The 19,636-nt window shown below is 44.2% G+C and overlaps 5 protein-coding genes and 1 non-coding gene across 6 annotated transcripts; 3 read left to right on the top strand and 3 right to left on the bottom strand.

Moving 5' to 3' along the window:
- Positions 1-1,883: 1,883 nt before the first annotated feature.
- Positions 1,884-2,479, bottom strand: PSV08DRAFT_398507 (uncharacterized protein; the record flags this gene model as incomplete). The annotated part of the gene is made up of 2 exons (XM_066093560.1): positions 2,369-2,479; positions 1,884-2,339 (listed from the first exon to the last, which is right to left on the bottom strand). Exons 1-2 carry the CDS (start codon positions 2,432-2,434, stop codon positions 1,884-1,886), a joined length of 522 nt encoding a protein of 173 aa, XP_065949683.1. The 5' UTR covers positions 2,435-2,479.
- Positions 2,480-5,516: 3,037 nt separating this feature from the next.
- On the top strand, positions 5,517-5,603 carry PSV08DRAFT_t10. The gene has a single exon. It is a non-coding gene; the product is annotated as a tRNA-OTHER (tRNA).
- A 2,051-nt stretch (positions 5,604-7,654) lies between these two features.
- PSV08DRAFT_367842 (uncharacterized protein) lies at positions 7,655-8,299 on the top strand (the record flags this gene model as incomplete). Its single annotated transcript, XM_014216930.1, has 1 exon — positions 7,655-8,299. One exon carries the CDS (start codon positions 7,655-7,657, stop codon positions 8,297-8,299), a length of 645 nt encoding a protein of 214 aa, XP_014072405.1.
- A 6,220-nt stretch (positions 8,300-14,519) lies between these two features.
- Positions 14,520-14,891, bottom strand: PSV08DRAFT_171318 (uncharacterized protein; the record flags this gene model as incomplete). The annotated part of the gene is made up of 1 exon (XM_066091850.1): positions 14,520-14,891. One exon carries the CDS (start codon positions 14,889-14,891, stop codon positions 14,520-14,522), a length of 372 nt encoding a protein of 123 aa, XP_065949682.1.
- A 234-nt stretch (positions 14,892-15,125) lies between these two features.
- Positions 15,126-15,884, top strand: PSV08DRAFT_171983 (uncharacterized protein; the record flags this gene model as incomplete). The annotated part of the gene is made up of 1 exon (XM_014217397.1): positions 15,126-15,884. The coding sequence occupies one exon, from the start codon at positions 15,126-15,128 to the stop codon at positions 15,882-15,884; it is 759 nt and encodes a 252-aa protein (XP_014072872.1).
- A 201-nt stretch (positions 15,885-16,085) lies between these two features.
- On the bottom strand, positions 16,086-16,795 carry PSV08DRAFT_171332 (uncharacterized protein; the record flags this gene model as incomplete). The annotated part of the gene is made up of 2 exons (XM_066091851.1): positions 16,086-16,309; positions 16,357-16,795. Coding segments are annotated over 2 exons (663 nt in total), but the record flags the coding sequence as incomplete, so codon positions are not given.
- Positions 16,796-19,636: the final 2,841 nt, after the last annotated feature.

The raw sequence follows: 19,636 nt of genomic DNA, 5'->3' as shown, positions 1-19,636 counted from the left end.
CTAAGGTTGGCAAGCTTTGGGCACGACGATGGCTCGCAAGGCACCCGAAATATAGGCGTGTAAAGGCAAAGTCAATTGAGGTCCAGCGTAAGCTTGCCCAGGAGCCAGCAGCGCTCCTTGACTGGTATACTAGGCTTAAAGACCTTATTGAAGAACGCGGTATCTTGCCTGAAGATATATATAATATGGATGAGATAGGCTGCCGTATTGGTGTTGCAAAAGAGCAGTACCTATACACCAAAAATGGACGTACGGTCTTTATTCACAACGCTAATAATCGCGAGCTTATTACGCTTGTTGAGTGTGTCCGGGGCACAGGCGAGGTCATTCCACCTCTTATTATCGTCAAAGCTGCTACTGTGATGGAGCATTGGATCGTAGATCTACCTGATAGGTATCTTGTAGGCGTGTCCGATAGTGGTTATAGTAACGACAAACTTGCATACGCCTGGATTCAACACTTCAACAAGGTGACAAGCCGTAGTCGCCATGGAGCTTGGCGCTTATTGCTAATAGATGGGCATAAATCTCACTATACGAAGCAGTTTTGTCAGTTCGCTGAAGACAACAAGATACAGCTCTTTGCCCTCCCACCTCATACAACCCACCTCCTCCAGCCTCTAGATGTGGGTTGCTTTCAACCGCTCAAGTGGTATCACGGCAAGACGCTTAAGTACGCCTCTCGTATAGGCTCGCGCGACATCAACAAGGCTAACTTTATGGCTATAATAGAGGAGATCCAGCGCTTAACGTTTATAAAGTCTATAATCTGCTTAGGTTGGCGCTGTATGGGTATAATGCCGTACAAACCTAACATCGTGTTAGCGCATCTTCGCACCTAAGAAGGTTGCTACTCTAGTAATAGTGACCGCTCAGCTACACCACCACTACTACTTGTACAGCGCGCCGGTACACCTCTTGATATATCCTCGCCGCCTCTACTTATCTCCTCACCATCTCAAGCGCCTGTGCGACGCTTCCACCGCGTTGAAATCAACCTTAAGACGGCACAGCTGGTGCGGCGGCCTCAACCACAAGGTGTAACACCAGAACCCGAGGATCCTAAGCCTGGCGACGCTACTTAGCACACACCAAAAACTGTACGACAGATTAAGTTATAAGAGCCGTTTGTTCGCGCCGTAATCCAGCAACACCTCCCCCGTTAAGTCGCGGCCGACGTGATCCGTCACCTTCGTGGCGTCTCAGCTCTTGCCCGCAACGCTGAGGGCTTCAAGCGTAAGCTGCACAAGACTAAGGCTGCTATCCTTGCTAAGGAGGAGCGAAGACGTCGTAAGAAGCGGGTTGTAGAGAGTAAAGGTGGCGTAATATACGCCGAAGACGCGCGGCAGATGGTACAGCAGCGCCAAGTTAATGACCTCGCTCGTCTTAAGGTGGAGATAGCTACGAAGCGACTTCGTGAGGCTATAGTTATTTTCAATAAATGGAGACGTATCTTCTTAACTATACGAAACTTTGGCCGTAAGTATACTAAGCGTATAGCAGCTAGTATTACAACGCAGCGCGATGTTACGCGCTGGCAACATATTAACGCTGACGATAGTAACTATAACATCAAGGCCTTAAGAAAGTGGGAATTGATACTTCAAAACAGTAGCTCTAAGTATCGTGAGGGTGCTATAACAACGGACCGTACGCTAGCTATGTGGGTGGCGTATAATGTTCGTTAACTTGTCGATCCATATACAAAGCTCACGAGCCACCATCTCACTACCGTGTCCGTGCACCTTGTGCGCGGATTCGGCTTGTGCGCACCCCAACACTATTATCGCGATCTCAAATTGAAGCTCTACAACACCACACAATAGCTTAATATATATAAAAACATAGTATTGCAGTAATTAGATGTTTGGTATCAATTTGTATTATCTGAATTTTTGCGGGAGGTTGACGCTGCGGCCGCGCGACGTGATCCTTGGCGGGATAGATGATGCAGCAGGTGCAGCTCTATCGCCAGCTCTATCATCCACTAATCGTTTTTGACGCTTGTTCTTTGAGATAGGCGCTCGTGAGGCTGTACGCGATCGTTTTTGAGCTTGGTGTTGAGCTTTTTGGGCGTTGCGAGCTTCAATTTGATGCGCGCGTTCAGCTGCTTTCTCAGCTCGCTCAGCATCGCGCATCTCCTTAAGTCTCAATCGATCAGCGCGCTTCTGCTCAAGCTCAACTTGACGCTGTAGTTGAAGCTCCTTACGCTGCTGTTTATCCTGTGCCTTCTGAAGTTTCTGCTCCACCTCATCGCGCTTACGTACTGCTTCTCGAGCCTGAGCTTCGCGGATCTTGCGAGGCGACCAGAAGACAGCACCACCGTGATACTCTTGGCGCTGTTGAAGATCAAGAGCTTTACCCTTACCTTTGTGCTTCTCTTTGTATAGAAGAGCTGATTTAAGTCCTTTGATCTCGTCGCGTAGTAGCTCATTTTGAACAGATAGGTGGTGAACGCTAGAGCGCAGCTTTCGAGCCTCATATTGATTATTATCGTTAACTGCAGCTCGCACTAATCGATCAAGTTTTCGCCAGTCGCTATCTGAGAGCGTAGATGGCGAGCTGCGATCAGATTCTGGTGTTTTCGCGAATCTCTGGAGGATTCTACTCGGATCAGCTGGCCATATACCAGTAGCTGCAAACGCGGTTTCTATAGTTGATTGCTTAAACGCTGCTTGCCAAGCTCTCCAGAATATTGGAAAAAAGTCTCCCTTGGCGATAGATACGAGTCCTTGAGCTCTATAGAGGTGCTGGGTGAGCTCAGCTGAGTAAGCTTGGGCGAGCGGATGGAAGAGCGATACATCGAGCGGTTGGAGCGTTTGAGTTGAATGAGGTGGAAGGATCATTAATAGGATTCGATAGCGATCGCAATAGCTAATAAAATTCATCGTGAGATGAGATCCGTGGCCATCAAGGATAAGTAATCTCCATCTACCTGATCGCTGCTTCGTATAGCGATCAAACACCTGCTCAACCCAAGAGAGCCCTACGTCATCATTTGACCAGCCTGATGGAGTTGATGTGATAAAGACCTCATGTGTTCCAGCTTTGATATCGTCCACCCAGCTGGATCTGATAGCTCCAGCAGCCGATGCGTAGATGAGCCCTGGCGGCAACGAGCTCCCATCAGCGCAGCAGCAAGCTAGGACTGTGATAAACTTGCGTGAGCCATCTTGAGATGATGCCCGAACCTCTTTCTTATCCCATTGACGCTTGCTGAAGACTCTCTTACCTCTCCCAACGATACCAATCATGAAGCCCTTCTCATCCATATTGTATATATCTCGAGCTTCAAGCTGATACTCAGTAATCTTCTGATAGAGTAGCTCAAAGTAGAGCTTATACTTTGCTTCAGAATCAGCTAGGTAGCGCGAACGGTCCATGGCGGTGGTCCACTTTGAGATGAGCTTGTCCGGGTATCGATTGATGAAGCGAGAAACCCAGCTCTCGCTGAGCTGCCGATGAGCTACTGCTGATGAGAAATTCTGGATCATCTCTCGCGTAGGAGGTAGGCCTCTCTTAGTAAGCTTAGTGATATATCGCACCAGCTCTAGCTCCTGTTGTGGGCTGAGAGCTTGCTGCTGGTTGTATCCCTCTCTCTTAGAGCTTGTCTGCTGCCTCCAGCGCCGAGTCAGCGTTGAGCGCACGACGCCCCACTTTCGCGCAACTTCTGTAATACTAAGTTTTTCTCCTGGATCACGCGAATCTAAATCTGCAATCGCATCATCAATTGGAGCCATAGTGGTGGAGTTATCGTGCGTTGAAGTTTGGTGTTTAGACGCGGTTTGAGGTTCCGGGTGCGCACAAGCCGAATCCGCGCACAAGGTGCACGGACACGGTACAGCCTTACTATCCACCGCGCTATCATAGAACCTTGAACGCTTTACTCGGTATACTCAAGAAGATTGCGCAGAATCTACTTCTACAGAATCGTGTATTAACGTTGATACTACTATTAAAAAGGCTTACAAAGCTATGGTGGATGGTGAGATCGATGTAAGTGATAGCGGCGATAGCGATGATAGCAGCTACTGCAATAGCCCAATTTTGATAATATCTGACTAGGGTGTGCTTTGATAATATGTCTTTGATTTCCGAAACTGTAAAAATTATATTTTTGTATTTATTTAGCTTAAATTTACGATTGAAAAATATCGTTATTATTGAGGTGATATTATCGTTGAGGTGATAGGCCCGTGCGGAGCACGGGCAATTTCATTGAAATTCTGCTACAGCAGCCGTTGGGCCCGAGTAGTTAACTACAGTTAGCAAGTTCTAAGTGGCAAGATTCTCTCCTAACTAGAGAAAGACTAGCGTAACAAGCAAGACACTCTAGAGTGCTCCTGCTTGTTACGCTAGGCCAGATGGAGTTGTGTCTAGGATAAAGTAGATGTCACCAGCTAAGCAGCAAGCACATCCGTTAAGGACTGCATTAGCCCACCATAAGATAGGCTATTGTTTTGTACCAGTACAGTAATTAGCGATTGCGGTTTCACCCTTACACGCAGCTGCGCAACGATTTTGAACAACCCTGCCTTCTATACATAGCTTAGCGCGAGCAGTCAGCTGCAGAGCAACCAACATGATTTGTGAATTTTCAGTCTTATCATGACCAAAATTGCAGGATGCTGCCTACAGTAGTGAAGCCGCAATCGCTATAGTCTTGTCACTGTAGGTGACGCTGTGAACGATGAGTTGCCGTATTTTGCCGTATTGTACCGTTGATCTAAGTAAGGTTTGCTTATGCGACAGCGGTCAACGCTGTATTATTATTATTATTATTATTATTATTATTGATTAACGTCCTGTCTCAGCTGGTAGGCTATATAAGACGTGCAGGCTATGCCTACAGGTAACTACGTAGTGCTATCAATTTGGTGTAGGTGGGGGAGGGGGCTATCTAAATCGAGGTGAGGCTCGTGGCCTAGTGTGGAGGAGGGTAGTAGGAGGTCTTGCGGGTGAGAGGAGAGGTAAGTTGGGTGTAGGGCGAAGGCACCTAGTGTAGGTGTTGTCCTAGTTGTCGAGGTTTCCTTTATACCAGGCCTGCGTTGCAGCCCTAGTTTCCTTAATAAAGGCAATAGTAGCCTGTACGCCTACTGTAGTATCTAGTAAGAAAGCTAGCGATAGGGGGTCCTTTGTAGTTTCTTGCATCTTCTTCCTAGCCTCCTTGTATAGCGTGCAGCTAAGGAGGATATGTGCAGGGTCTTGAGTAGCTCGATAGTTGCAGGGGCAAACTTTAGAGTCTACTTTTCCTCGCTTGAATAGGAAGTCTCGTAGATAGCAGTGACCTAACTTAAGCTGATAGAAGGCGCTAGAGGCTTCTCTACTAGTAGGAGGAGTAGCAATCTGCTTTCTAGTCAAGGTCAACGCTGTATGTATCAACGTAAGTATTGGAGAATAATGTCAAGGTTGCTGATATCGCAATTATTTTGCTAGACCATTATTTTCTAACTACAAAATTACTAGAAAGCAAGTGGGAATCTATAACTCATACATTAAAACTAGACGGTGGAAAAGGGGGGATGGCGCAGTGGTGAAGCGCCTGGAAAGCCTCTGCTGTCTCACGTCAGCAGAGCTCGAAGGTTCGATTCCTTCTCTCCTCGAAACCATATTAGTATGGTCCACCCACATGAGAGAGTGACTCATTGAAAACTACCCATTCGACCTGAGAGGAAGACTCATTAAAAGTGAAAGACCTGAGAGAGCTACTCACTAAAACTACTAGGCTACGAGTCTCACCTCGATTTAGATGACCCCCTCCCCCACCTACTCAATTTGTATCTAGATTAAATCTAGCCTACTTAGATACTTGCAGGCTCAACCTGCACGTCTTATATAGCCTACCGGCTGAGAAAGGACGTTAATCTACAATAATAATAATAATAATAATAATAGACGGTGGAAAAATCAATATATACATACACGCCCTCTAGTGACGGACAGGCTAGTGACTAACAAAGTGCTTCGCATCGTTCGTCGACCCTTGAAAGTAACGAGACTCCAGTACAAGGCAAACATGCAAATAGGATCTATAATCGTTAGCAGAGGAATCTTGTAGTAAGTCTACGTCGTAAAACGAGCGCAGATCTATAAGAAGAAACAAATACTTATATTGAGACCTACTTTAGATAGTAACTTAGACCTTACTTTGCCATTTAATGCACCTGTGTTGTATGCAATTGTATCCCAAGTCGTTAGAGCTAAAGCGTTAAGGGCAAAGACGATTAGAAGATAGCTAGCCATATCTAGGTTTTTTTGGAAGCGAGATTGGCGCATGTAGATACGCATGGCGATAACGGCGTAGACAAGGACCAGTAGAATCCATTCCAAACCCTTATTTTAGTTAGTGATGTCTCGTAATCACCAAACTTAGTAGTTGTAACGATGTTACAGCCTCGCCAAGTATCGAGCCAATCCCAGAGCCGGATCGGAGGAAGTATCTGCCGCCCCTCATCAGCTATTCGTATCTTAGTCGGATCCGATTCGGACCCGACTAGGATCGGTATATATTGAGACACTCCCTGTAGCTAGCTCTGTAGACTTTTGATATCCTTTCGTACAAGGCCTATAGGTGTTTATTCGAATCAAGGCTCGTTTGATGTCCCACGCACTCCCATATGCCTCTGAGTGACACTACTGCCGGTACTGATCCGAGTAGTCTTGCCTGCGCCGTTACAGTAGTAGCCTACTATACAATATAATTACCCCACTAATAATGTATATCATTCTAAGTAATAAGAGTTATAGATTATATATGTGCACGAGCGTATGATGGGGGTAAAGGACAGACTCAAGTTAGAGTGATAGACAAAACAGCGCTATAGGTGATAAATAACGGACATACAATACTTATGAAACACAAGCATAACTATATTATGTATATATTGAAGGTTAGAAGGACCTTCAAGGTGTGTTATTATGTTCGTCTGATTACTGCGGCCTCGGTATGGGTGATCCGGTGCAGGCCTGTATCAAACCGCCAGGATGTACATAGTGAAGTGTGCAGCTTACTGATGCGTGCAGCTTACTGATGTGTATTATGGATAGTTAGTTAAGTATTATAGTTGGCTGATTGTAAGATAGAATATATAACTAAGACAGAAACCGATTTATATTCAGCATATTGTAACGATGTTACAGCCTCGCCAAGTATCGGACCAATCCCAGAGCCGGATCATGGGAAGTATCGGCCGCCCCTTCATCAGCTACCCGATCTTAGTCGGATCCGATTCGGACCCGACTAGGACAGGTATATATTAAGACACTCCCTGTAGCTAGCTCTATAGACTTTTGATATCCTTTCGTACAAGGCCTATAGGTGTCTATTCGAATCAAGGCTCGTTTGATGTCCCACGCACTCCCATATGCCTCTGAGTGACACTACTGCCGATACTGATCCGAGTAGTCTGGCCTGCGCCGTTACACATATAAGATCTTATCTGACTATCTGTGTAACGGCCTTTTATCTTTATATCGACTCTCTTTGTTCTAGGATCTTTATTCGTGCTGTCTTTACTCTGCTATAGCTGGATCTCCGATGTTCTACTTAGAATCTACCGCCCTTAGGTAGTCAAGGTTTCTACGACAATAACTGGACACATATTCAAAGAGCTATAGAAGACAACCAAGACTCATAACTAAGAGGCTTTTGGAAATGCAACAAACAGTGCATGTAGCGTTTGATGGGTGGTCGGAGGAATATAGGGAGTGGGAGAAGTGGGCTTTACTATCTGAACAAATAGGCCGATGTTGGGAAAGTTTAGGACAATACAGATTAGCGGAGACAGCGCACCGGAAAGCATTACTATTAAGTACAGAGATACTAGGGCCTGAGCGTCTATTTACTCTGGCGAGTATGCATAACTTGGCGTTAGTACTGAATAGCCAGAAAAAGTACGAGGAGGCTAAGACCATAAATGAGCAGACACTAGCCCGATACAAGAAGGTGCTAGGAACTGAGCATCCCTCTACATTAACAAGTATGCACAACTTAGCTTGGGTTTTGAATAGCCAGGGAAAGTGTAAGGAGGCTGAGGAAGTAAACTGGCAAACGCTAGTGCTGCGAGAGAAGGTGCTAGGGCCTAAGCATCCAGACACGCTGGCCAGTATGAGTAACTTGGCGTGGGTACTGAGTAGCCAGAGAAAGTATAAGGAAGCTGAAGTGATGAACCGGCAGACGCTGGCGCTGCGAGAGAACGTATTGGGGTCTGAGCGTTTGGACACGCTGACTAGCGTCTATTACCTTGCCTATTCTCTTGCTCAGCAGCATTATATAGATGAACCTTTGCGTCTATATTAGAGGGCATCTGTTGGATACGATCTCATCCTTGGAGAAGGGCATCCTACTACCTTAGCTTGTTGCCAGCATTACGCTAATTTATGTGCGTTGCAAGAACAGCAGCTTGTAGGACCGTTTTCAAAGAAGATATCAAGACTATCACGCGGACTTGCCAAGATTGTTATTAGGAGCTTTAGGTTTTAAAGAGGGCTGAATGATTGTTTGTGTTATCGTATGTAGACTGTAAATTGAGTGCTCAAGTGCAGGATTCAGCTTTTAGTAGAATTCAGGTTTCACTAATACATACTCAATGTTATTATTATTCCATTATAGTCCTGTATCAGCCGTTGGCTATGTAGGACTTTGGCCGACGGCCGTTCTATCTAACTAGTTACAATTTGATACTTTGTGCTGTATTGCGTGACTGTGGTGCTTCGGCCTATATCTAGCTAAGCTGTTGCTAGCTTTCTAGACGCCTGGTGCTTAAGAGCAGTTTGGTAACAGGGAGAGATGTAGGGCAGCTAGGCTTCCTTCCAGCGAGCTCTCTTAGGGAGAAGGAAATAGTGCTAAATATTTCAAATTTTTAACTATTCTTTTTTTTTCCTTTTTTTTTTTTTTTTTTTTTCCTCTTTTGTTATTGTTTTTCTTATTTTTCTTTCTAGCCTTCTTGGCCGAGATGCCACTTTCTTGTTCCTATCCGCGTGCTAGTAATAAAAGCTAATGTAGCTTCTATACCGCTCGTGGTATGGAGTAGTCGTGGGAGTTTGAGTATTTTTTGGTTTAGAGTCTTTTTAAGCTGGTTTCTTTCTACGCTGTAAAAGCCGCAGTATCGAAGTAGGTGCTCTGCAGTTTGCGGTTTCCCACATCTACAAAGGTCGCATTCTCTTCTCTTTACTCTCTTTAGGTAGGAGTTAAAGTATCCGTGCCCTATCTTAAGAGAGTAGAAGGAGCTTAAAATGTCTCTTTTCGTGCCTCTAGGGATTGCTAGTTGGTTTTTGAGCTTTAGATCGAAGATAGCTCCGTAGCTGGTCTTCTTCTCTCTTACTTTTTCTCTATACTTTCTCCACTCTTCTGCCTGGCTAGCTCGTTGGAGGAGCTTAATCTTAGTGCCTAGGAAGGCTAGGCTTGTTTGTGATTTTTTTGGTGTTTGTTTTGTAGCTTCCTTTGCTAGAGCGTCTGCTCTTTCATTTCCTTCTATGTCTGTATGGCCTGGTGCCCATTTTAAGAAGATCTTTGCTTTTCTGTTAAGGATAGCTTTGGCTGCTTTTTGGCACCGAATTACCCATTGTTGGCCTGGCTTATCTGATAGACTTTGGAGCCTATAGATGGCAGCTTGGTTGTCAGCGTAAACGTGGATATTCTGGTCTTTTTGGGCTGTTTTAGCAGCGTATTCAAACGCTGCTGTAACGCCCTCAAGCTCTTCGTTATAGACTAGTTGTTGCTCGCCTATGTTCTTTGTCTCTGCGTAGATTTCTTCTTGGTTAGGGTTATAGACCGCTAGGCCTACTCCTATCCCATCTCTGTCTTTAGTTTTAGAGGCGTCTGAGTAGATTACTATAGAGTTATCCTCTATTGTTTGGATATAATCTTTGTGGGCGGCTGCCTCTTCTTCTTTGGATTTCTTTGATATAGAGATATTGTAGTTAAGAGAGTCCCATGGTCTGAACCTATATGAGATGATCTCTTCTATCTCTTTGGTAGATGGGATGGAGCTTGTGATAGCGCGTAGTTGTCTTGGTTTATTTGGCTGTTTTGATTGCTGAAGGGTTGTTTTTTGTAGCCTTGCAATAGCTTTTGTAATTGGATGGGTTGGAGCTAGTTGTATAGCTCGTAGAGCGTATTTTCGATTCGTTTGGCTTAGCCGTACGGCTGGTGACGGCAAGCTAGCTTCGATACTTGTTGGGATAGCTGGAGCTGTTTTAAATACTCCTAGTACCTTTCTACAAGCCGCGTTATGCAGCGGTTGAAGCTGATCTTTAATAAAGCTCTGGTTGCGCCAATAGATTGGCGACCCATAGTCTGCAATGCTGGTGACGCATGCTAGGTATAGTTGTCTGATAGCAAAGGGAGATAGCCCGCGGTCGATGTTAGCTAGTCTCCCTAGTCTATTAAAAGCTGTTTTTGCTTGGCTAGCTCTAATAGCTACGTGCTCTCTAAAGGATAGCTTATTGTCGAGGTATACCCCTAGCCACTTAATCGTATCTTTGTGGTATATTTTCTCCTTGCTAGGGAGTTCTAGAGGTATTTCTTTTCTTCTTTTGTTTTTTGTATAGTGGATTAGCTCTGTCTTTGCTATGTCGAATTCGATTGCTAGTTGTTTTCCTTTTGTAACTAGTTTGTTAACCTCGCGTTGTAGTATCTTCACGTTTTTCTTAATAGACGTTGACGAGGTTGTGATTGAGATATCGTCGATATAGGATAGCTGGAATCCATCTATTTGAGGGAATAGGTCTCTAATATAGATGAGAAAGAAGATTGGCGAGACTGGGCTGCCTTGTGGGATGCCCGCGTTAATCTCGCTAAACTCTTCTATTTGGCCGTCAAAGGCAAGCCTTAGAGATCTGTTAGATAGAAAGGTTTTAGCCCAAGTGATTAGGCTGATAGGTAGGCCTAGTCTTTTTAGTGTATCTAGGAACTGATTGTGCGAAACGTGGTCAAACGCTCCTTTAACGTCTAGAAAGACTGTTGATGTAGTATAGCCTTGTTGTTTTTGGTGCTGGATCTGATCTACAAGAAGTAGAGCTGCGTCTATAGCTGATTTCTTTAGTCTCCCTCCTATCTGCGAGTCGTGTAGGAGGTTGGTAGTCTCGGCTAGGTAGCCGAGTCTTTTAGCTATTATCCGTTCTGTTACTTTCCCTAGGCAGCTTAGTAGAGTAATTACCCTATAGGCCTTTGGGGTAGAATAGTCGGGCTTGGACGGCTTCTTTAGAATAGCTCCTGTAGCTCTTCTCCAGCAGGTTGGGTGGTATCCGTAGTTGAATAGCAGAGAGTAAGCTTTGAAGAACGTATTTGGCTGAGCTTGGTAGGCTGCTGTGATAATATCCTGTGATAAAGCGTCTGGGCCTGGTGAGCTACTTTTAACCTTATTAGAGCAAGCGCGTTCTAGCTCAGTTGTTGATAGCGCTGGCCACTCCCACTCTTTCTCTTGGTGGTTATTAAAGCTTGGTAGTGCTGTACTTGGTGGCGGTGGGAATAATGCTTTTCGAAAGGCTTTGCACTTTCCTTTAAAAGAGGTTTCTAGCGTCTCTCCCTGGATAGGAGGGATTCTTTCTACTCTCTTTTCCTTTGTATAGTCCATAGCTTTAAAGATAGATTGTGGGTCTTCTTTTTCTAGGAAGTTACTCCAGTGTTCTCTTTTAGCTCTCTTAATTGCCGTTTGGTACGTTGTTCGCGCTAGAAGGAAGTCTCTCTTAAAAAGATAGGCTTCTTCTATAGAGGTAGCTTGAAGTTGTTGTGCGAATATTCTTTGGCAGTGAGATACGTTTCTTCGTAGCTTAGTTAACTCCTGGTTCCACCAGGGCTTTGCTTTTAGCCCTTCTTTTAGTTGTGGAATAGCTTTATCTGCGGCTTGTTGGATTACTAGCGTAATAGCTTCTCCAATTGCGTCTAGTTGCAGCTTTAGCTTATTATCTTGGCCTAGGAGTAGGTTTCTTGAATCTGCTTTTCTTGGTTGGTGGATCTGATCTAGCGATTGTAGAGCTGCGTTGCTCTGGATAGCTTTGCCTAGCTCTTCTCTAAATAGGTCCCAGTCTGCCCTTTTTGTATTGTATCTTGTTTGGTTAGTAGGGCTATTAACTAGGTCCTTTGTTGTCTGGATTGAGAAGAGTATCCCATAGTGGTCAGATCCTGTTTCTGTTGTTGTTTGCCAGTCTCTTACTTTCGCGGCTAGGTCTGGTGTGGCGATAGTTAGATCTAGCGTTGTTTCTCTAGACAGGTGCGGTCTAAAGAAAGTGGCTGTTCCTGGCGTGTTAAGGAGGCTAAGGTCCTGGTCTTCTATCCAATCTGCTAATAGCTGGCCGTCTTGGCTAGTTTTACAGCCTGGGTCCCACCAAGGGTGGTGCTCGTTGGCGTCTATTAGTAGTAAGGTGGATATTGGTAGCTGAGTATTAGCGAGTAATCTTTGAAAGGTTTTTATATTTTCTGCGTTTTTTTGGTTGTATACGTTGTAGATGTTGAACTTTAGGCGTCCTTCTTGAATCGTGATAGCAATAGCGTCGTGGTCACCTATCTCCTCTCGCTGGCTAACCTCTGCTGTTAGAGATCTAGATATATAAAATAGAGCTCTTGGGCGGAGGTTTGGGTCTACTTTTGGAAAGATTTGGTAGAAGCTCTGGTGGGCTATTGACCTTGGGGCTTCGTAGTTATTACTGCTAGAAGGTGCAATCCACGGCTCTTGGATTGCGATAATGTCCACTTTAAGTTCAATTGCTAGTTGTAGCGTTGACTCTGTAGCGTGCATACTTTTGTTTAGGTTTACTTGTAGTACTTTAAGGTTTTCTACCATTATTTAATAGATAGGAATACCTCGCAGTCTTTGCTGTTAGCAAAGTGGGGTTGTTTGCAGTTTTTGCATTTTGGCAGGGTATGGTTGCAGGCCTTCCCTTTGGTTTTGCAAATACTGCAGTTGTGCTGAGTAGTTAGGTGGTTTTCAGCGCAAAACTGGCAGCTAGCTAGGTTTCTACACCTGCTATAGTTGTGTCCAAATCCTTGGCACTTGCTGCATTGCGCAGTTAGTGGGATTTGGCGGTATTTCTCTACCCGAAGGGATTGGCCAAGAATTGTTATTCTACTACCAATCTTCTTCGCCTCTTCTTCAGATTTAAAGGCAATTACAATAGAGCTTGTTTGCTTATTCTTCCAGCTTCTGGATAGCCAGTATGGGTTACCAACGATTGTTTGGTTCTTATTATACGTTGGGATTTCTGTATGGAGTAGCTGAAGGTTTTCAGCTCCGTCAAAGGTTGTTGGTACTCCATGTACAATAAGCTTAGTCCAGGACTCTAGCGGCTGGGCTTTCTTAATTGGGAGCTGGCTTTGCCATGTATTAACTTGCTTTAGAAGAAATTCTCCTGAGTATCCTTCTGTGGTTGTTAGGATAAGGTTATTTCTTCTGCTTGTTGAAACTTGCTGGATAACTGGGCCAGCGATGCCTGCCTTTTGGAAGGCTTGGTTGATCTTGTTTCTAACTAGTAGAGGGCTAATTATTTGGCCGTCTTCTAGTGTAACCAGCGTCTGGTAGTAAGATGCTGGTTTTTTAGCCTGTTGTGCTTGCTTCTTCCTTGGCTGTACTGTCGTCCAGGCCTGGTTTGAGTTGTTTGCTGCAATAGCTGCGTATGAGCTTTGGGCTGGTTTTTGGGTAGGTTGCGCAGCTATTGGTTGTGCCTTGTTTGAGGCTGCGATCGTCGCTTGTTTAAGCGTCTTTGTTGCTTGCTGTGAGGCGTTTGCGAGCGTGGCTGAGTGGTAAGCTAGTTTGGCAGATAGCTTTTCTGTGATTTGGTTGGCTACTCTGCCTGTTTCGGTATAGTCCCTAAAGACGTCTAGTAGCTCTAGTAGCTTGTTTTGGGCTATATGAGATTCTTCCATTGTAGAGGCCTGGAGAATTAGGTCTCTAGCCCAATAGATTGCCTGTTCAGCGTTCTTGGCAATTGGTTTTGGGCTGGAGGTGTTTTGGTATGGGTTTCTGCCTCTGTAGGTAGTCTCTGGCGAGAAGTTGGCGTATCGCTTGTTTAGTGGTAGTATTGGTATTTCAAACACGCTTGGTGTTTGTTGGTTTTGGGTGGGGGTGGCTGGTGGGGACTCTACGTCCATTTCTCTATTAATTTGAGCCTCTGGTCCTTGGCTCTCTTGCCCGTTTTCCTGCGTATTTACTATAATAGTATCACTATCAGGCGGCATTTTATTACTAAGCTTTTTCTCTTAGTAAGCTGCGGGGTGGTCTGTGTGTTCTTGTTTTCGTGAGTGAGACGTGTTCAAATTAGCTACTTTACCAGCTTCTAGCTCTATAGCGCGTGGGCTGCACGACTTGGCACTAGTTGCAATCGATTTCTTGGGATGGATTTGTATATATTGAGCTAAAATTACACCTATTCTAGAAAACTCGAAGTTGGTGTGTGATACTCAATGTTAGATATAGCGAGAATGATGTAACTTAACTATTTAATATACTAGTTATTTCTATACTTTTACTAGATAAATTATATCAATCAGGGACTATGTCTCGCAACGACTCAAAGATGTCTGCTTAGAGCATGAAAGCTATAGAGCCTATATAGATAGCGATTGTGAAGACGACTTTAAACACTAGTATCTCTCGGTTATCTATCAAACTTGAGGAACTGGACAAAGGAACGCTAGGTTCGGTCGGCTTGGAGAGATTCCGGGTTGAATCCGTTCCGTTGTTCCATAAGGGTAAAGGCAAACGGAGGGATGGGTTGGTTGGGAATAGAGAACCTTGCGAACCTATCGCACAAGTTGTAGTATGTACGATTGTAGAAGTCGTAGTTGTTATCCCAACACAAGCCATACTAGTGACGTTGTTTGTGCTATTACTCTCTCGCCAAAGGGATGACGCATCTGAAAAACCTAGAAGTACTAAAAAGTAGAGGGATATCATCGTGAAAGTTGGAAGCTTCTCCTGCGATACTATGGCTGCTCTTTTAATATTTATTATCTGAATAGACTTGAAAAATCGATAGCCATCTAAAATTGTGTACTGTGGTTTTGTTAGGACCAGTAGAAAAGTACTGACTACCCATTTTCTACACAGACTTGGCGCAACTACAAATAGAGCTGTATCTATGGAGAATATATACAACAGTAGAACTGCAAACTTCTTATGAACATTCACATGGATTCAATCGTCTCTAAAGTGCGCGTTGAGCTCCTTGACCTTGCTGCAACTTATGCAGCTGACAAACACGAAAATGTTACGATTAGTCTGATTTCTGACTTCCAGCGAGCCTTATTCACTATTCTCGACGAGGGTATCCGAATTAAGGACCTTGAACAGTCCAAGGAGCTTAGAGACGAAATGATCTACCTGTTCGAGGATGAATATCCAACAGAACCTGCATGGCCGTATCTCAACCAATTAAAGAAGCAGGATAGGTGTTTCGCTGAGTTAGGCTGTAGATTTAAGCACGGAGCAGCGCTCTATAAGTCTTCTTCTTGCCAGGAACACTTTATGTGCGAGAATCACAAGTCAAGTCCTTGTATTGCAAAACACGGGAAAGTAGCAGGTCAGAAACACCAGGACGAGAATGATACGAAAAGTATAAGAAAGACAGCTATAGATATAGCAAGTGCGAACACAGAGCACTTAATTGGAGGAGAGCCAGGTAACATGATGCTTGGAAATGAGAAGTCAGACGAAACGTATACAGAGAGAAGGCTTCTAGATACTGGAGGCCTAGATAAGGAGAAACCACCCAAGCCTGTAGTGAAAGACGCTGTAAGCATGGCAAAGCCCTCTGAAGATTTTTATTATTCTTGGGCAAATGACTTCCACTATAATACAGACGGTTCGTCCAGCGATGGAAGCGAATTGGACGACGATGTTGTGAACGGAGAAGAGAAGAATTGGGAGAACGCAGACATTGGAAGATAGACATTGCAGGATAGTCAAAAATTGTAACTAAATATTGATAATAAAGTCTAAGCTCTTCTCAGTCTAGTAAGCTCAAAATATGTTGGAAAGTAATTGTTGTACTCTATCAAACGTGAAGAAGACTGTGTGTGGAATTTATTGATTAACTATTGTTCGAGTCGTATGATCTGCATATATCCAGTTGGTCGAGCAATAGTTATTCTACAAAGTAATATTACCGCAAAGACCTGAACGGGGTCCAGCACAGCTTTCATTAGCAACCTCTGCTGGCGGTAGCAGGTTACATTGGCTTGCTTGTGATGGTGATTGTAGAGAAAAGAATGGACAATCTTCAATCAGGCCCGATGAATTTGTGCAACTACCAATTGCCTGTTGCAATTTAGCTATGTTCCAACCATTCTGAAAGTCGCCGTGGTAGCTAGAACCTAGGATTAAATAAGTCAAAGTTTTATTCGCAAACACTTCTTCATACCTGCTAGGTCGCCATTACTAAGTAGGAATCGCCCAGAGACGTTACGGAACACAGAAGTGTCCCAAATCGTTTCAAAGAATAGGGCTGGGACCCTGGTCTGGTAATCTGCAGGACATGTGCCCTCCATAACAAGATCTGGATAGGCAACGTGAGACTCATGGTCGTTGGCATCAAGAGAAATGCCATCCCAACATGATGGAAACATCAGCTCAAGGCGAAGGCCATCAGCGCAGTTTGAATCAATGAAAGACTTATTTGGAAGTAGATGGCGAGTTAAAGACCCCTCAGCAGCCCCACTGTAATTTAAACAGTTGAACCCAATAGCTTTTCCAGCGAGTGCTTTTGGTGTTTTCTCTTCTGGACCCCACAGAGATTGTGGTATGTCTGAAGGGGGAATAAAGTCATTTTGTTTACCAGCATTGCCTGCAATCATTCTAATTATTATTATTATTCCATTATAGTCCTGTATCAGCCGCTGGCTATGTAGGACTTTGGCCAAAGGCCGTTCTATCTAACTAGTTACAAGTTAGTACGTTGTGTTATATTGCGTGACTGTGGTGCTTCGGCCTTTATCTAGCTAAGCTTTAACTAGCTTTGTAGATGCCTGGTGCTAAAGAGCAGTTTGGTAACAGGGAGAGATGTAGGGGAGCTAGGCTACCTTCTAGCGGGCTCTTATTAGGGGGTAGGAAATAGTACTAATAGAAGCAAACGTGTTTTTTCTTCTTTTTCTTTCTTCCTTACTGTTTCTTTCTTGTTTTGTTCTTTTCTAGCCTTCCTGGCCGAGATGCCACTTTCTTGTTCCTATTCTTGTGCTAGTGATAAAAGCTAAAGTAGCTTCTGTACCGCTCGTAGTATGGAGTAGAAGTGGGAGTTTGAGTACTTTCTGGTCTAGAGTCTTTTTAAGCTGGTTTCTTTCTACGCTGTAGAAGCCGCAGTATAGAAGTAAATGCTCTGCTGTTTGCGGTCTCCCGCATTTGTAAAGATCGCATTCTCTTCTCTTTACTCTCTTTAGGTAGGAGTTAAGGTATCTGTGTCCTATCTTAAGAGAGTAGAAAGCGCTTGAAATATCTCTTTTCGTGCCTCTAGGAATTGCTAGTTAGTTTTTAAGCTTTAGATCAAAGATAGCTCCGTAGCTGGTCTTCTTCTCTCTTACTTTTTCTCTATACTTTCTCCACTCTTCTGCCTGGCTAGCTCGTTGGAGGAGCTTAATCTTGGTGCCTAAGAAGGCTAGGCTTATTTATGATTTTTTTGGTGTTTGTTTTGTAGCTTTCTTTGCTAAGGAGTCCGCTTTTTCGTTTCCTTCTATATCTGTATGGCCGGGAGCCCATTTTAGAAAGATCTTTGCTTTTCTGTTTTGGATAGCTTTGGCTGCTTTTTGGCACCGAATTACCCACTGCTGGCCGGGCTTATCTGATAGACTCTGGAGCCTGTAGATTGCAGCTTGGTTGTTAGCGTAAACGTGGATATTCTGGTCTTTTTGGGCTGTTTTAGCAGCGTATTTGAACGCTGCTGTAATGCCTTCGAGCTCTCTATTATAGACGAGTTGGTTCTCGCCTATATTTATTGTTTCTATATAGATTTCTTCTTGGTTTGGGTTGTAGACTGCTAGGCCTACTCCTATCCCATCTCCGTCTTTAGTTTTAGAGGCGTCTGAGTAGATTACTATAGAGTTATCTTCTATCGTTTGAATATAATCCTTGTGCGCGGCTGCCTCTTCTTCTTTAGATTTCTTTGATATAGTGATATTGTAGTTAGGAGAGTCCCATGGTCTGAACCGATATGGGATGATTTCTTCTATCTCTTGGGTAGCTGGGATAGAGCTCGTAATAGCCCGAAGTTGTCTTGTTTTATTTGGCTTTTTTGATAGCTGAAGGGTTGTTTTTTGTAGCCTTGTAATAGCTTTTGTAATTGGATGGGTTGGAGCTAGTTGTATAGCTCGTAGAGCGTATTTCTGATTCGTTTGGCTTAGCCGTATGGCTGGTGACGGCAGGCTGGCTTCGATACTTGTTGGGATAGCTGGAGCTGTTTTAAATACTCCTAGTACCTTTCTGCAAGCCGCGTTGTGTAGCGGCTGAAGCTGATCTTCTATATAGCTCTGGTTTCGCCAGTAGGTTGGCGACCCATAATCTGCAATGCTTGTAACGCATGCTCGATATAGTTGTCAGATAGCGTGGGGAGATAGACCGTGGTCTATATTCGCTAGTCTCCCTAGTCTATTAAAAGCTACTTTTGCTTGGCTAGCTCGGATAGCTACGTGTCCTCGAAAGGATAGCTTATTGTCGAGGTGTACCCCTAGCCACTTAATCGTGTCTTTGTAGTAGATTTTCTCCTTGCTAGGGAGCTCTAGAGGTATTTCTTTTCTTTCTTTCTTTTTTGTAAAGTGGATAAGCTCTGTCTTTGCTATATCGAACTCGATAGCTAGTTCTTTTCCTTTCGTAATTAGTTTCTTAACCTCCTGTTGGAGTGTCTTAACGTTTTTCTTAATGGACGTTGAGGAGGTTGTAATTGAGATATCGTCGACGTAGGAGAGCTGAAATCCATTTATTTGGGGGAATAGGTCTCTAATATAGATGAGAAAGAAGATTGGAGAGACTGGGCTGCCTTGTGGGATACCCGCGTTGATCTCGCTAAACTCTTCTATTTGGCCGTCAAAGGCGAGCCTTAGAGATCTATTAGATAGAAAGGTCTTCGCCCAAGTGATTAGGCTAGTAGGTAGGCCTAGTCTTTTTAGTGTGCCTAGGAACTGGTTGTGCGATACGTGGTCAAACGCTCCTTTAACGTCTAGAAAGACTGTTGATGTGATATGGCCGAGTTGTTTTTGGTGCTGGATTTGATCTACGAGGAGTAGGGCTGCGTCTATAGCTGATTTCTTTAGTCTACCTCCTATCTGTGAGTCGTGTAGGAGGTTGGTAGTCTCGGCTAGGTAGCCGAGTCTCTTAGCTATAATCCGTTCTATTACCTTCCCTAGGCAGCTTAGTAGAGTAATTACTCTGTAGGCCTTTGGGATAGAATAGTCGGGTTTAGACGGCTTCTTTAGAATAGCTCCTGTGGCTCTTCTCCAGCAGGTTGGATGGTACCCGTAGTTAAATAGCAGAGAGTAAGCTTTGAAGAACGTATTTGGCTGAGCTTGGTAGGCGGCTGTGATAATTTCCTGTGATAAAGCGTCTGGGCCAGGTGAGCTGCTTTTAACCTTGTTAGAACAGGCGCGTTCTAGCTCGGTTATCGATAGCGCTGGCCATTCCCACTCTTTCTCTTGGTAGTTATTGAAGCTTAGTGGTGC

Source organism: Bipolaris maydis (genome assembly GCF_028858645.1).
Source record: "Bipolaris maydis strain C4 unplaced genomic scaffold PSV08scaffold_2, whole genome shotgun sequence".
NCBI lineage: Eukaryota > Fungi > Ascomycota > Dothideomycetes > Pleosporales > Pleosporaceae > Bipolaris > Bipolaris maydis.
Note: the sequence above shows the minus strand (reverse complement) of the source record. Positions and strands in the feature narration are given on the sequence as shown.